This window comes from Balaenoptera acutorostrata, chromosome 9 (genome assembly GCF_949987535.1).
Source record: "Balaenoptera acutorostrata chromosome 9, mBalAcu1.1, whole genome shotgun sequence".
Lineage (NCBI taxonomy): Eukaryota > Metazoa > Chordata > Mammalia > Artiodactyla > Balaenopteridae > Balaenoptera > Balaenoptera acutorostrata.
Window position 1 is genome coordinate 10,954,445 of NC_080072.1, and position 16,058 is coordinate 10,970,502.

The 16,058-nt window shown below is 37.5% G+C and overlaps 1 protein-coding gene across 1 annotated transcript in view; it reads right to left on the bottom strand.

Moving 5' to 3' along the window:
- Nucleotides 1-836: 836 nt before the first annotated feature.
- Nucleotides 837-16,058, bottom strand: part of MS4A13 (membrane spanning 4-domains A13) — a 37,547-nt gene continuing 22,325 nt past the window's right edge. The window contains exon 6 of the mRNA XM_057552492.1: nucleotides 837-1,142. Within this exon, the coding sequence (XP_057408475.1) occupies nucleotides 837-1,142 (306 nt within the window). The remainder of the gene's footprint in view (nucleotides 1,143-16,058) is intronic.

Sequence of the window (16,058 nt, forward strand, 5' to 3'; positions counted from 1 at the left end):
ATAATATACTCTTTCCCAGGTTGTTTAGGCTGATTTCTTGATGGAAAGATGTAAAACCTTGGGAGCAGTGGTGTTGCCATGCTCTACCCTAATGGACAGAGTTGTAGAGAAAGTGAGTTTGGAGAGTGAGAAAAATAGAGAGGACACCCAGAGAAAAGAAGAGATGAGAAGTAGAAGAACTTGCTGAGTTTCTGATGGCTTTCAATTTTCTAGTTCCAATTTCTTTTGGAAACCTGGCTAACTTCTTGCCCTTACATTATATAATCATATCTGTTCACGTATTATAACAAATATACCTTCATTTTGCTAAAACTAGTAAGAGATAGCTTCTGTTTCTTGCAACCAAAATGTCTTTTTAAAAAATTCGCTTTGTCTTCTAACTTTTCTCACATGGCAGTCTACTCTCACAATCTACTCTCCTGAATCTCCAATGTCTGGCTCTTTTTATTTTTTCCCAACCTCTTCTTTATAGCCATATCTGAAATTTAAGACTTTGTCTTTAAATTCTTCACTAATAAACTTTTCCTTCCATTTACTGGAACTCTTAAGGTTTGAGTTCTCTAAGCAGGCCTGTCGATGCTTGAAACTGAGAAGAGGTAGAAAGGTATAGTGGAAAGAGTCAAATTTGAGTTCAAATCTTGTCCTTACCCATATCACTTATTCTTTCAAAGGGTGTTTCCTCAGCGGCCAAAAACCCCTGTAGGATTGTGTTGGGGAGCAAATAAGAGAAACTGGTGCAAAACTGAAACTCAAGAAGAACTTGCGTTGGGAATGCCTGCCTTCAGGGCGGTCTACACCGACCACGGATCCCTGCATTCACTTCATCACAGGACTAGCTAGAGGGGCGAGATCTCGCAGGTGATGCCCTCAGTTCCGGACTTTTCGGCTCCGAAAGTCCTGGCGGCAGCACTTGCCGAGTGGGTCCTGCTTCCTCGGTTGTGACCCTCATCGCCCCTCGCGCGGTTCCAACGCCGCAGTAGTGACCCAGAGCTCGGCTCCCGGGCGCGGCTGCGCGAGGAGCCCCGCGGGGACACCTGCGCGGTGGGGGCCTTGGAGCTCTGATGGATCTGCAGGCTCCCAGGACACGGATAGGTAATGAGATGTTGGGGGAGGGAGTTAACATAGACCAAACCCTTTGCTGCCTGTATTAGCGTCACACTCTGCGTCTGTTAGCATCACAATCTGGGCCATGCCTGATTTCCCTAGCTGCCTCTGCAGGGACACCTCCATCAAACACACGCCCTCCTCCCCACTTTTCTGCTAGGTTTGTATCAGCAACAGTCTTTCTACCTTTAATCTTCACAAGGTGTAGAGGGAAGAGTACTGCTCAGCAAACCTGGGCTCTAGTCCTTAACTCTCCTTTTTATTAGGTGCATAAGTGCTTGGGCAAAATATTTATCTTTCCTGTTCCTTAGGTTGTTTTTCCGTACAATGAGATAATATATTTTCTGTGTATCTCCCATGTTCACACTAAGTTACTCTGAGAACTGAAATCGGGTTATACAAGTTTAAAATATGCTGTAATCAGGTCCCAACAACGAATATATTAGAATCCTAACTTGAGAGCCATGTCCATGATTCCATGATGCCGGGTACCATGGAGAACTTTTTTTCTTTTTTTAAAAACAACTCAATAGTCTGTAAAGGCACTGTGTCTGTGTCTGACACATAGTAGAAATGAATAAATGAACAAAATGTTTTCTATTCAAACTCCCTCGTTTATACTGAGTCCCAGCTTAAGAGTATAAATGATTTGCTTTGATGGCTAACTAAAGACAACATTATGGTAAGGGAATGTAATTAGCAGTTGTTGAGGCTTTAGGTGCTTGGTCTTTTACATATTGTATAATTTATTGAACAAATTATCTGTTAAGCATCAGTATGTGTCAGGTACTGGTCTACATATTGGGGATAAAAGCAGTGAAGAAAAAATATATATTTCTGCACCTCACGGAGCTTACCTCGTGGGAAGGTTCAGGGTGAAGGGAAGTGATGAGTGTTAGTGTCAGGAGGTCAGGGAGATGAACAGGATCCAGCGTAGGAGGTAAAGAGTGGCCAGAAAGGTACCTGAAGAGCCCTGGAATCTAAGAAAATTATGCTAAAATTATGCTAAAAGCCTCCTGGATGGTCAGTTAAGATGAGGACTGAGCATTGCTCATTAGATTTTGCAATATGGAGGTCACTGCCGTCATTGAGAAGAATAGTTTTAGGGGCAAGGTAGAGGCCAAACCCTAACGTGGAATGGATTCAAGAGAGAATGAGAGGAGATAATTTGGGAATAGTCAATATGGAAAGTTTTTTTTTGAGTTTTGTTTTTAAGGAAAGGAAAGAAATGGAGTCATAGGTAGAGGGGGAAGTAGTCAAGAGGTTTTTGTTTTGTTTTAAACAGGAGAAATAATAACATGCTTTATATACTTGTGGGAGTGATCCAGAAGAGAGGGAAAAACTGAAGTCATCAACTGAAGTGAGGATGCACTGGGAAGTTTTTTGACTGTGTCCCCTGGAGTTTGCCTTTTATTGGGCACAGTCACCTTTACATCTTTAACCTCTTCACAAGAAACGTTCTGTACCTCCTTGGCCTGAAAAACCTTGCTTTGTTTTGAGGGCAATACTTTTCTAAGCACTTGCTCACTCTCTGGAACCAAGAGTCCTCGGGTAGGGTGAATGATGAATACATTTTCTGTGAATTCTGCTGAAACTTCAAGACCCATACTGCCCAAACCAGCAGCCACTAGCCACATGTGGCAGTTAAGCCTTTGAAATGTAGTTCGTCTGAACTGACATGTATTTTAAGTGTAAAATGGTGTGCATTTAAGTGTAAAATGCACACCAAATTTTCAAGACTTGATATGATGAAAAGAATGTAAAATATCTAAATATTTTTGAAATATTTGTTTAAGGAAATATATTATTAAAATTAATTTCACCTGTTTGTTTACTTTCTTAGTGTGGCTACTAGAAAATTTTAAATTACACACATAGCTCATATTATATTTCTATTGGATAGAGCTTTTCTAGATCTTTTCACTCTCCTATAAACCTCTTCCCTCTTTCAGCTCATTTTCTTGATGTCTTTTCTCTACATTTACATAAAATCTTAACAACAGGGCCAAAAAGGCACTATGTGAGCTGGTTCTGCCTATCTTTCCAGCTTCATCCTTAATCACATTCCTTTTTAATCAATGAGTTCTAGACACACCATCCTCTCAAACCAGCCAATCCTTTTCCCTTCTCAGGATTTTGTTCTATTTCCTCTGCTTGGAGCACTTGTCTTCTGACTTGGAAAATGGCTTGAAAAATCACCTTCTTAGAAAAGCATTTATTTCCTATCTAAAATAGTGCCAACTATCTAACCCACCTCTCTTCCCATCATCCTGTTCATTTCCTAAAATGCATTTTCTAATGCCACACTTCCAAAATTCTCTTGCTAACTCATTAAAAAACAAACAAACGTATGTATCATTTATCTTCTCCTTCAGCTCCATTAGAGTAGGGGTCTTGTCTGTCTTTGTTTACACCCAGGGTCTAAAACAAGGGTGGATGCCTAAACAGATGCTAAATGAGCACAAGCAATAAAGATTGATTATATATATGATAACATAGGAATATTTAATTTTTTAGTCAAATTTAGTACATATGTGGTTGGGTAGTATTAGAATCTATGTTTAAGTGCTACTGTAAATTATAGAAATTAAAAATAAATGATTAAAGCTAATTTAAGTAATTATGGTTAAAACAATTGCTTTTTCACCATGTCTGTCTTTTCCTTTAGTTTCCAACATATGACTCTCTCCTAGTTCTCTGTGTACTCCTTGTGGACTCCTTTCCATGGCCTTATATTTTGGTCTTAAATGATATTCTTCCCTAGGGTCCCTTCTATTTTCCCTCTTGTAAGAAATCACAATTAGAAAGACCCTTGGGGGGCTTCCCTGGTGGCGCAGTGGTTGAGAATCTGCCTGCTAATGCAGGGGACACGGGTTCGAGCCCTGGTCTGGGAAGATCCCACATGCCACGGAGCAGCTGGGCCCGTGAGCCACAATTGCTGAGCCTGCGCGTCTGGAGCCTGTGCCCCGCGACGGGAGGGGCCGCGATAGAGAAAGGCCCGCGCACCGCGATGAAGAGCGGTCCCCGCACCGCGATGAAGAGTGGCCCCCGCTTGCCGCAACTGGAGAAAGCCCTCGCACGAACCGAAGACCCAACACAGCCAAAAATAAATAAATAAATAAATAAATAAATAAGAAAATCCTTAAAAAAAAAAAAAAGAAAGACCCTTGGACTAAACAATTTAGTTTACAAACTTTAAGAGGTTTTGTTATTTGACTAATATTGTGATTTGGTTTTTTTTAACTCTGATTTTAAGGCCATTAGATGGGGCCTGGGTTCTCTAAGACACCATCTGGCCATTACTTTGTAACATTTTACACCTGGTTTCTTGTGGACATTTGATTGCTGGATCTGAGCTTTCTTGACTGGAAATGCCATTTGTATATATGGAGTGCACTACCTTCAAAGCTGAATTACCATGTTATAATTCTCTACTAAATTCCTAGTCTCATATTTCCAACTTCCTAATAAATGTTTCTACATAGATTGTCCAAAAGCACCTCAGATAAAGAACAATCCAATCTAAATTCATCATTTGCCTATAAAGCTTTTCTTTTCCCTCTATTCCAGCTAACCCCCAAACCGCAGCACTGGTGTCACTTGCAAATATAACCGATCTCCAAATCCTTTTGATTTTATCTTTCACAGACATTTCAAACTTTTCCTCCTTGTCTTCAACTCCCACTATTCTAGTTGTAATATGCATCATCTCTCCTCTAGAAAATTGCAGTTATTGTCTAACCTAGAGAACCCGTTTTTAGAATAACAGCCACCTCAGATCCTCCACATTCTAACTACAAGGAACTAACCAAAAGTCTGATGGTGCTACTTACTGTGTTTCCACAGTAGTGCACCACGGACAGGCTGAAATTCCAGTGCCTTAGCGTGTCATTCAAATTATATCATATTCTCCCCTTGTCTACTGTGTAGCCTCGCTTCCCAACTTCTCTGCAATAGACACCATGGTTCATCTTCATCAAACTACTTGCCGTCCTACAAATACACCATGCTTTCTTCCTTTGGTCAGAGCAGGTCAAGTTGCCATTGCAATGTGAAGTCATTTTGCCTACATCTCTATTTTTGAATGAATCTGATTGTCTGGTAAGTAGGGAGATACCATTATCAGACATTAGAACTTCTGTGTGTGTGTGTATGTGTGTGTGTGTGTGTGTGTGTGTGTGTGTGTAGCATTAATCTATTTTCCCTTTTCATTCAATTTCAGAGGCTGGCTCTTAATTTTTAATGGCTGGAAACATTTTGTTTTCTTAAAATGTGTGGGTTTAATGTCAGTTCAGATAGTTTGAGTTCTTGAAAACCTGGTTGATTAATAAAACTGAGGCATTATTATCAAATTTTCTCTATGTTTTTCTCTCCCCTTATTGGTTTCTTCCATAGAATTGTCTCTTTGGGAAGTTTTTTCATATTCCAGTTACTATAATCTTTATTGATGAATATCTATGCTGACACATTTGTTATGAGTAAAACTGAAAAGTCTTAGGCCTAATTTGGTAAATGAGTGTGATTTCCTATTTTTTCAGCCTAAAACTCATACCTGAAAGTCCCTTGTAGTTTTATTTCTTCACATAATTTGAACTCTTTGTTTTTATATCCTGTCTATCAATGATTTGTGCTTTAATATGAATGAATTTCAGAGTTGGAACTGCTATTAGTCTATTCACATGAGAACCTAGGATTAGAAAAAAAGGATTATCTGGGCACCTCTGCTTTAACTCAGACATATATGCAATACCTAAAAATAGGCCCTATTATCATCTGGTTCCTAATCCCCTCCTGCCTCCCAAAGTCCCAACCCTTGGCACTTCCTTCAGCTCCAATGCTCCCAGGTGCCAGAATCTGTTCTCATAATACCTGACCCCCATACTCTTTTGGAGAAAAGGTATGCTCTCTCTACTGGACACTAGTATTGCTTTTCGATTGTTCCTTAAGTGTGGGCCTGTGACATGAGTTTTAAAACAGTTGGCATGGAAATGGAAGATAAGGATGTACCTTTGACAAGAGTTCTCTGCATCAGTGATGGATGAAGCAAGCTGAAGATAAATTTTGTCTTCCAGATTGGGAATGGTAAATGTAGTAAGGGTAGAACTATATATATAACTTTACTGAATAACTGTACCAAATTTTCTTGGGATGTTTCAACTCTCTAGCTCTAAAACATCTGATTTTTGAAGATATTAGAATATACTGCCTTTTTGTACACATGAAATTGTAAAATACAGAGACCACAGATTTCAATGTACCTTTAATCTTGTGCCTAATGATGATTTGCCAAGTGTCCTTAGTCCCAGGAGAATATATGTTGAATAAGACACATCTGAGACAGAAAAGTCATATCTACCTGTCTCTACTGTCTTAGGAGGGTGGAGATATAGAAAACAAACTTCTAATTTCTTTACAGTTTTGTATAGGAGGGTTTTTTCTCCTTATACTCAATAATAAGCCAAACAAGCAAACAAACAAACAAAACTATGCACATTTACCCCAGCATTTTTCAACTTCCCAGGGAAATTCTTTGTGCTTATCCTTTAACTTTTAGTTATATGTGCTTTTACACTCTTTGTCTTTTAATCTAAGTTCTGACTTATTTAAGTGATCTTCAATCCTTACTATATATTTGACTTTCCTAGCAGGATTTTCCCTTTCCTATAAATTCTTCTTTTCCATTTAGAGAAGACCATTTAACATTTATTTTAGGGTAGGTTAAATATTGATGAATTCTTTTAGTTTTTCTTGTCTGGGAAGTTCTTTATCTCTCCTTCTCTTTTAAATGATAATCGTGCTGGGTAGTGTATCCTAGCTTGCAGGTTTTTCCCTTTCAGCACTTTGAATATATTATGCCACTGCTTTCTAGCCTGCAGAGTTTCTGTAGAGAAATCAGCTGATAGCCTTAAGGGGGTACCTTTGTATATGACTTGGTTTTTCTCTTGCTGCCTTTATAGTTGTCTCTTTAACTTTTGCCATTTTAATTATAATGTGTCTAGGCATGGGGTTGTTTGGGTTCGTCTTGTTTGGGACTCTCTGTGCTTTCTGTACCCGGATATCTGTTTCTTTCTTTAGGTTTGGGAAGTTTTCAGCCATAATTTCTTCAAACACAATTTTAATTCCCTTCTCTCTCTCTTCTCCTTTTGGAACCCTGATAATGCAAATGTTGGCACATTTTATACTATCCCATAAATCTCGTATGTTGCTTTTTTTTTTTTTTTCATTCTTCTTTCAATTTGCTGTTCTGATTGGGTGATTTCCATTATTCTATCTTCCAGATCACTATGTGTTCTTTTCTGTCACTTAGTCTGCTATTCATTTCTTCTAGCGTGCTTTTAAATTTTCAGCTACTGACTTATTTATTTTTGATTGGGTCTTCTTTATATTTTATTGATCCTTGTTAGAAGGTTTAGTGTTTGGAGCACTTCTTTTTCCTAGTTAACATTTGTATTACCAATGTTTTGAATTATTTATCTGGTAAATTATATATGTTTCATTATTTTTTCAGGGGGTTTTCTCTTGCTTTTTGAATTGAGAGTAGTTCCTCTGCCTTTTAATTTATTTAACTTCCTCTTCCTCTATGAATTTAATTGAAACAGTTACCTATTGTGGTCTTGAAATGATGTTCTTATGTGGGAGTGTTCCTATGCAGACTGCTTGTGCCCAGTGGTTTTGGTGGGAGGGCTGGATTTGATGTGGGTGCTAGTCACGTCTTTCCTCAGGGTGTGCTGGAAGCTATAACTTGGTAGGGGGTGGGGTTAGAGGTGGAGGGGCTCTAGCCAGCACTGGATGTGAGGTGGAACTTCTTCTCTGCTCAGTGGCCGTCACCACCTTGTCAGGGGCAGGGTCCGACACCAAGTTGCTGGAGCAGAAGCCCTGGGTTGGACTTGGGTTGTCTCTGTTCACTTTAAGTGTGTGTTTTTCCATCTCTCCTCACCAGGACCTTTGCCCCAAAGGAGGGGAGTGCTGAAGCAAGTGGGGCCTGTGCACATACAGAGGTTCAGTGCACTGCCTGTGTAGGCATCTGTGGGTCCACTCAGATGCAGCCCATGGTTGAGTCTTTTTCCTGTCTGTGGCCACCCCAGATCCAAAGGTGCACTGTGGCTTGGTCTGAGTTAGGCTGGAGTGTTTGCTCAGCTTGGGCTGGGGCGCACTGGCTTGGGGCATGTGGTGAGGGGGTTTGCGCAAAACCAAGCAACCGCTAGAGCTGAACTCTGCCTGCCTTGCCTTGGGGGCGAGACCCACCTCTCACAGCTGACCACTGTCCCCAGCCTTTACCACTCTTACCCTGTTGTGGCACTGTTCTGTAGGAAAGATGGGGCCTGTGTAGTTTCTTGGCATGGATGGAGTGGGGTGAACTGTTGCCAAGTGGCTGCTATCAGAAATCTGGGCTGCTGCTTGAGTAAGTACCAACTGTGGCTGCCACAGCCCTATCCAGGCTCCATCCCGGGACCAGGTCACCTCTGTGTCCTAAAGTCGAGTCTTTTCCCTGGTACTGGCTGCCCCAGATCCAGTGTTGTGCTGTGGTGTGCAGTGAGCAGGACCAGAGCATTCACTTGGCTTGGACTGCAGCACTCAATGAGGTGGTCTTGGGAAATCTGGCTTCTCCTAGGGCAGACCCCTCTCTGCCCTGCCTCAGGGGCAAGGCAGTGCACTCATGCCCCTTGTTAGCAGAGTCCAGGCTTCTCCAGCCTTTCTCTCTGTCCCAGCTGTCCTCTAATCAGCCAAGCGGGCTTGGCTTCTCCGTGTAAGACTGCAAGAGTGGGATACCCAGTCTGTGGCTTAACCTGCTTACTCCCAGGGCAGGTGTCTGCCATGTATTCTCCCTTTTCCTCTGAGTCCCTCCCAGGGGCACAAGTCCCAACCCAATCACTTTTCTTCCCCTTCTACCTGGTTACATGTGTAACTTTCTTACAGCCTTGGTTGTACAAGAGTCCTTCTGCCAGTTTCCAGTTAGTTTTCAGTGAGAATTGCTCTGCATGTATATGTATTTTTGATGTGTTTTTTTGGGGGAGGTGAGCTCCACGTCCTCTTACTCCACCATCTAGATCTCCCCTCAATACCATATTGTTTTGATGACTATGGCTTTGTAATGTAATTTAAAACCGGGATGTGTGATACCTCCAGCTTTGCTCTTTTTCAAGACTGCTTTGGCTATTTGGGGTGTTCTGTGGTTTTATACAAATTTTAGGATAGTTTTTTCTATTTCTCAGAAAAATGCCATTGGAATTTTGATAGATTGCATTGAACCTATATATCATATTGGGTAATCTGGATATTTTAATACTATTAATTCTTCTCATTGAGAACTTGGGGTATCTTTTCAATTATTTGTGTCTTCTTTTCTTTCTTTCATCAATGTTCTAAAGTTTTCAGTCTACAGATCTTTCACCACCTTTGTTAAATTTATTCCTAAATATTTTACTGTTTTTGACACTATTGTAAATGGGATTCTTTTATTTCTCTTTCAGTTAGCTCACTGTTAATGCATAGATGCAGTGATATTTGTATGTTGATTTAGTATCCTGCAACTTTACTGAATTACTTTATTAGTTCTAACAGTTTTTGTGGAATCTTTAGGGTTTTCTATATATTATGTCATACACAAACACAGATAATTTTACTTCTTTTCTGATTTGGATGCTTTTAATTTCTTTTTCTTGCCTAATTGTTCAGGCAAGGACTATCAGTATTATGTTGACTGGAAATGGCAAGAGTGAGCATCCTTGTCTTGTTCCTGATTTTAGAGGGAATGTTATCAGCTTTTCAATCTTGAGTATGATGTTAAGTGTGGGTTTGTCATATATGGCCTTTATTACGTTGAAGTAAATTCCATTCCTATGCTTTTGAGTTTTTATCACAAAAGAATGTTAAATTTTGTCAAATGCTTTTTCTGCATCCATTGAAATATGATTTTTATCCTTCATTATGTTAATGTGGTGTATCACATTTATTTGTGTATGTTGAACCACCCTTACACCCCAGAGAAAATCTCACTTGATAATGTTGTGTGATCCTTTTAATATACTGTTGAATTCAGTTTGCTAATATCTTGTTGAGGATTTTTGCACCTACTTTAAATCAGGGATATTGGCTGGTAATTTATTTTCTTGTAGTGTACTAGTCTGGCTTCAGTATCAGGACAATGCTGGCCTTGTAGAATGAGTTTGGAAATGTTTCTTCCTTTTCAATTTTTGGGAAGAGTTTGAGAAGGATTGATATTCTTTAAATGTTGGGTAGGATTCACCAATGAAGCCATCTAGTCCTGAGATTTTGTTGGGAGATTTTTGATTACTGATTCAACATCCTTGCCTGTTATTGGTCTGCTCATATTTTCTATCACTTCACGATTCAGTCTTAGTAAGTTGTAGGTTTCTGAGAATTGATCCATTTCTTCTAAGTTATCTAATTTGTTGGCATGTAATTGTTCACAGTATTCTCTTATGATCTTTCATATTTGTTTGGTATTAGTTGTAATGTCTCCTCTTTTATAATTTTATTAATTTGAGTCAACTATTTTTTTTCTTAGTCTAGCTAAATGTTTGTCAATTTTATCTTTCCAAAAATCCAACTCTTAATTTTGTTCATCTTTTGTATTGTCTTTCCAGTCTCTATTTCATTTATTTCTGCTCTAAGCTTTATTATATTCTTCTTTTTACTAACTTTGGGTTTAGTCTGTTGTAAGATTACAACAATTTGTAATCTTACAAGTTGTAAGATTAGATTGTTTACCTGAGATCTTTGTTTCTTAATGTAGGCATTCATTCTTATAAAATTCCCTCTTAGAACTGCTTTCACTGCATTCATTTTGATATGTTGTATTTACATTTCCATTTGTCTTAAAATATTTTTTGATTTCCCTTTTGATATCTTCTTTGACACTTTGGTTGTTCAGAAGCATTTTATTTTTCACATTTGTGTAAAGTTTCCAGCTTTCCTCATGTTATTTATTTGTAGTTTCATACCATTGTGATTGCAAAAGATATTGGGTATGGTTTCAGTCTTCTTAAGTTTGTGAAGACTAGTTTTGTGACCTAATATATGATCTATCCTGGAAAATGTTCTATGTGCCCTTGAGATGAATGTGCATTCTGCTGCTGTTGGATATAACCTTCTGTATATATGTTAGGCTGAGTTGTTCTAAAGTATAGTTCAAGTCCATTATTTCCTTATTGACTTTTCATCTGGATAATCTATCCATTATTGCTATTAATTTCATTGCTGTCTATTTTTGCCTTAAGATCTGTTAATAATGTTTAACGTATTTAGGAGCTTCAAGGTCACATTTCAAAGGAGCATGCATATGGGGATGTGAAGAATCTGTGATCATTTGTACCATTTGTGATAAATGTACCATTTATCAATTCTCTGTACCCTCTTGTTTCTTTTGGCCTATATGCAAGCTTAAGTTTCCCCTAACCTTCTTGTCTCTACTTTTTCATATCCTGTTAAATCTTTTTAAGTTCCTGCAATTTGACCCAAGATATAAGTTCTGAGACTTTATTTGCCATTTCCATTACTGACTTATTTGACTAACTTGAATCCCTACCTTTGAACTCCATTCTCCTTTGGCTTTCATGATACTGTAATTCCCTAATTTTCTTTTCTTCCCCCATGACCACTTCCCAGATTCTGTTGCATCTTCTTTCTTGTCATGATCTTAAAATTAGTTCTTTTCAGAGTTCTTCCCTCAGTACTCTTAACTATTCACTCAATACTGTCATCCTGGTTGGTTTCATCCATTCTCATATTTTAAAAAATAATTGGGCTGAATTAAATATACCAGAGGCTATACATATCAAGCATACAGTTAGATGAATTAAGCAAAGTGAAAATCCATGTAACCCACACCCAGTTTAAGAAAGAAAACATTACTATCTCTTGAGAAGCCCCTCTCCAGCCCAGTGATATCACAACCCATATGTTTTCAGTTTGTAACTTTAAATTTGTAATAATTATAGATTCACAAAGCTTACATAGTACAGAGGCCCCATGTAGTCTTTACCTAGCATCCCCAATGGTTACATCTTATGTAGTTACAGTACAATATTCAAACTAGGTATTTCATATTGGTACTATGTGTGTGTATTGTTCTACGCCATTTCATCATGTATGTACAGATTTCCTCTGCCATCTGAAAGCAGAGTGTTCCTATGAAACCTTCTGTAAGCTGAAATGGTGTAAAGTGAAGAAGTAATTACCTTAGCATACATCTTACTATCAGATGCACAAAATAAATCAAGATAAAGCGCAGATGCTCAGAGACACAGTTCAAAGCTATGGTGGCTTGATGCTGAGATGCTGAGTGTAGTTCCTGGGGAAGGAGCTTGGCAGGGCCACTCTTGCTGCTTGGAGTGTTTTCTGCCTCTCTAAGGGCTTACTGCAAAATAAACACTGGGTGCTATTTTTGCTTTTTTTTTCTCATAAAAGTGAAAACCCTCTTCAGATTTCTTTCACTTAGTGAAAACAGGTACTAATGTAGGTCTTTTGTAAAAGTGAACTAATGTAAAGTGAATTTTTTTTAAAGTGGGGGCTACCTGTAGATTCATGTAACCTCTGATGCAATCAAGATACAGAACTATTCCACTACCACAAAGATGTCCCTCATGCTACTCCTTTGTATTCACACCCACCCCTACCATCCTTAAGCCCTGGCAATCAGTAATCTGTTTTCCATGTCTCCATGTTTTTCATTCGAGAATATTTATACAGTTGACCCTTGAACAACATGGGCGATTGGTTTCAGGACCCACCAGGGACACCAAAATCCATGGATGCTCAAGTCCCACAGTCAAATCTCTGTATCCGAGGCTCTGTGTTCATGAATTCAACCAACCACAGATCATGTAGTACTGTAGTGTTTATTGAATAAAATCTTTGTATAAGTGGACACATGCAGTTCAAACCTGTGTTGTTCAAGGGTCAACAGTGTAAGTGGAATTATACAGTATGTGACCTTTTTGAGATTGGCTTTCACTCAGAATAATGTTCTTGAGGTCCATTCAAGTTATTATATTTGTTAATGATATTTTGTTAAGAATTTTTTGGCATTCTTATTCATGAGGGATATGGTCTGTAGTTTTCTTTGTACTGCTTTTTTTATTGTTTTGCCATCAGGATGATGGGAAGTGTTTTTGCCTCTCCTATTTTCAGGAAGAGATTATGTAGAATTGGCATTAATTTTTCTTAAAATATTCCATAGAAACCACATAGGCTTGGAACATTTTTTGAAGGCAGTTTTAAATTATAAATTAGATTTGAAAAATAGTTATAGGAATATTCAAATGATCTACTTCATTTTAGTGAGTTGTGGTAGCTTGCACTTTTCAAGGAATTGGTCCATTTCAAGTAAGTTGTCAAATTTATGCATATAGAGTCGTTTGTAGTGTTCCCTTACCATCCTTTTGATGTCTGCAACCTCTATAGTGATATCTCGTTTCATACCTTATGTTAGTAATGTGTTTCTTCTCTTTGTGAGTCTTCCTAAAGTTTTGTCAATTTCATCAATCTTTTCAAGAATCCGTTTCTTTTGGGGGGGTGTTTTTTTTTCATTTTTCTGAATTCCTTTTATTTTTTTGCTTCCTTCTGCTTGCTTTGGGTTCATTTTACTTTTTTGTTTGTTTCTTGAGCTCAGAGGTTAGATTGATTTAAGACATTTCCTATTTTATAATGTAAATATTAAATGCTATAAATTTCGCTGTTCTAGCTGTATTACAATAAATTTGGTACGTTGCATTTGCATTATCATGTAGTTCAAAATATTTTTAAAAATTCCCCTTGAGATGTCCTCTTTAACCTAGGGATTATTTAGAATTATGTTGTTTAATTTCCATCTTTTCTTCTGAAAAGTCACCACAATCTTAACTTCCAATAGGTATTTTGTTGGTTTTGATCTTTAAACAGATTGAATCCTAAAGTATGTAATACTTTGTGCTTGATGTTTTTGCTCAACATTAAATTTATTTAATGAAATTATTCTACCATTGATGAGCATTGGGATTTGGAATTTTAGATTTTTTTTTTCCAGCTGGGGTTTGGAGTACTGATTCTGTGACTATTCTATGAATATTCTTGTCTTTTGTTGAACATATGTACTAATATATACTAATTTTTACACTTCAAACCTAGGAATGAGGTTTCCATATTGGATATTCTCAAACTGGTATCCAAAGTGGTTTAAGCAATTTATATATTTCTACCAGCAAGGGGTATGTAAGTTACAGGTTCTCCACATGATTCCAAAGAGTTGGTATTATCACTGTGGAATTTTTTTGCCATTCAGGTGGGTGAGTAGTGTTATGTTTTACTCATATCTTCTATACTCTTACTGATTTTTGTCTGCTTGTTCCATCAATTATTGAGAAAAGTTGCTAAAAATTTTCTGGTATAATCATGGATGATCTATTACTTATTTTAGTTCTTTCAACTTTTGATTTATGGATTTTAATATTATTCACATACACATACAGAATAATATAGAATTATATCTTCTTAACAGATTGACACTTCTGATGAAATTTCCTTTTCATCTCCAGAATTTTTCTTGCTTTAATATTTTCTCTAATACTACTTTGTTTACCTCTGTTCTGTTTCTTTTCTTGCCTTTCTTGACTTCTTCTGGATTTCTCACGTATTTTTATTTCATTTGAATGGACTATTAGGTTGTTATACAGTCTTTTATTATTCTTTCAGTGTTTACCTTAGAGGTTACAATGTGCAACCTCAATTTATTAAGGGCTGTTGTAAATTAGTTCTTTACTGCTTTATAGACAAGGCAAAGACCCTAGAACACTCTTAACTACATTTATCACCTGTCTTGTGCTATTTTCAGTCTTTAAAAAATATATTTTAGTATGCCAGGAAATGATTATGTTGTCACTATATTTACTCAGACATTTATCCTTTAAAAATTTTATTTTTCCTTCCTTTGCTGCTTCTTCAAGTTCTCATCTGAGATGATTTCTATTTTGTCTGAAGAACACTTACTAAAAATTTAATTCAATGCTGAAGACTTTTGTCTTTTATTGGTTTTGGTTAACAAGTCAGCCACCATTCTTCTTATCGTTGTTCTTTGAAGGTAAAATGTCTTTTTTCCTTGTCTACTTTTAAGACTTTTCTCTTTGTGGTTAGTTTTATGCAGTTTTACTATTATGTACTTAGATGTGGGTTCCTTTATATTTACCTAGCTTAGGATTGTAACCGTTCTTGAATCTATAATTTGTCATTTTAAAAAATAAACTTGGGAAAATTCCAAGATATAATCTCTTTAAACATCACTTATTTTCTCTTATCTCTACTCTCCTTCTGAACTTCCAAATACATGGTATTGGAACTTTTCACCAGTATCATGTCTCTTACCCTGTCCACTCCCCACATTGCATTTTCCAACATTTTATAAATGCTTCAGTCTGATTTTTCCTTTTGCTCTTTCTTCCAGATTACCAATCTTTTGTCAGTTATGTCTAATTGCTGTTACATTCATACATTTAGACATTAATTTCAGTTATTGTGCTATTTCTCATTTCCATTTGATTCATTTTTAGAATTTTCATTTCTCTGCTGAAATCTTGTCATTTAAAATTTTATAATTCTGTTATTGGATCTATTTTGGGCCTGTATTCTTTTCTTGGATTTCAGTTAATTCTTGTTTTACTTTGATTGGATTCCAGACATTGTGTATGAAAAAACTGTGTATAACTTGATGCTCTGGATAATGCTATCTTCCTCTTGAAATGATTTGTATTTGCTTTGGTAGAATGTTAAATCTGGGGAAGCTCACTTTAATACAATCTGTAACTGAGCTGAGCATCAGTCTATGAGAGGGATGGCTCATTTTTGCTCATCTTTACTGTTAGGATACAGCTCTAATAAGGATTGTAACAGGAAGTCCTGGGTGTCTATGAGCTTCTTGTCCTCTGGTGGGCACGAGCTCCAATGACTGTCTTCACAATTCT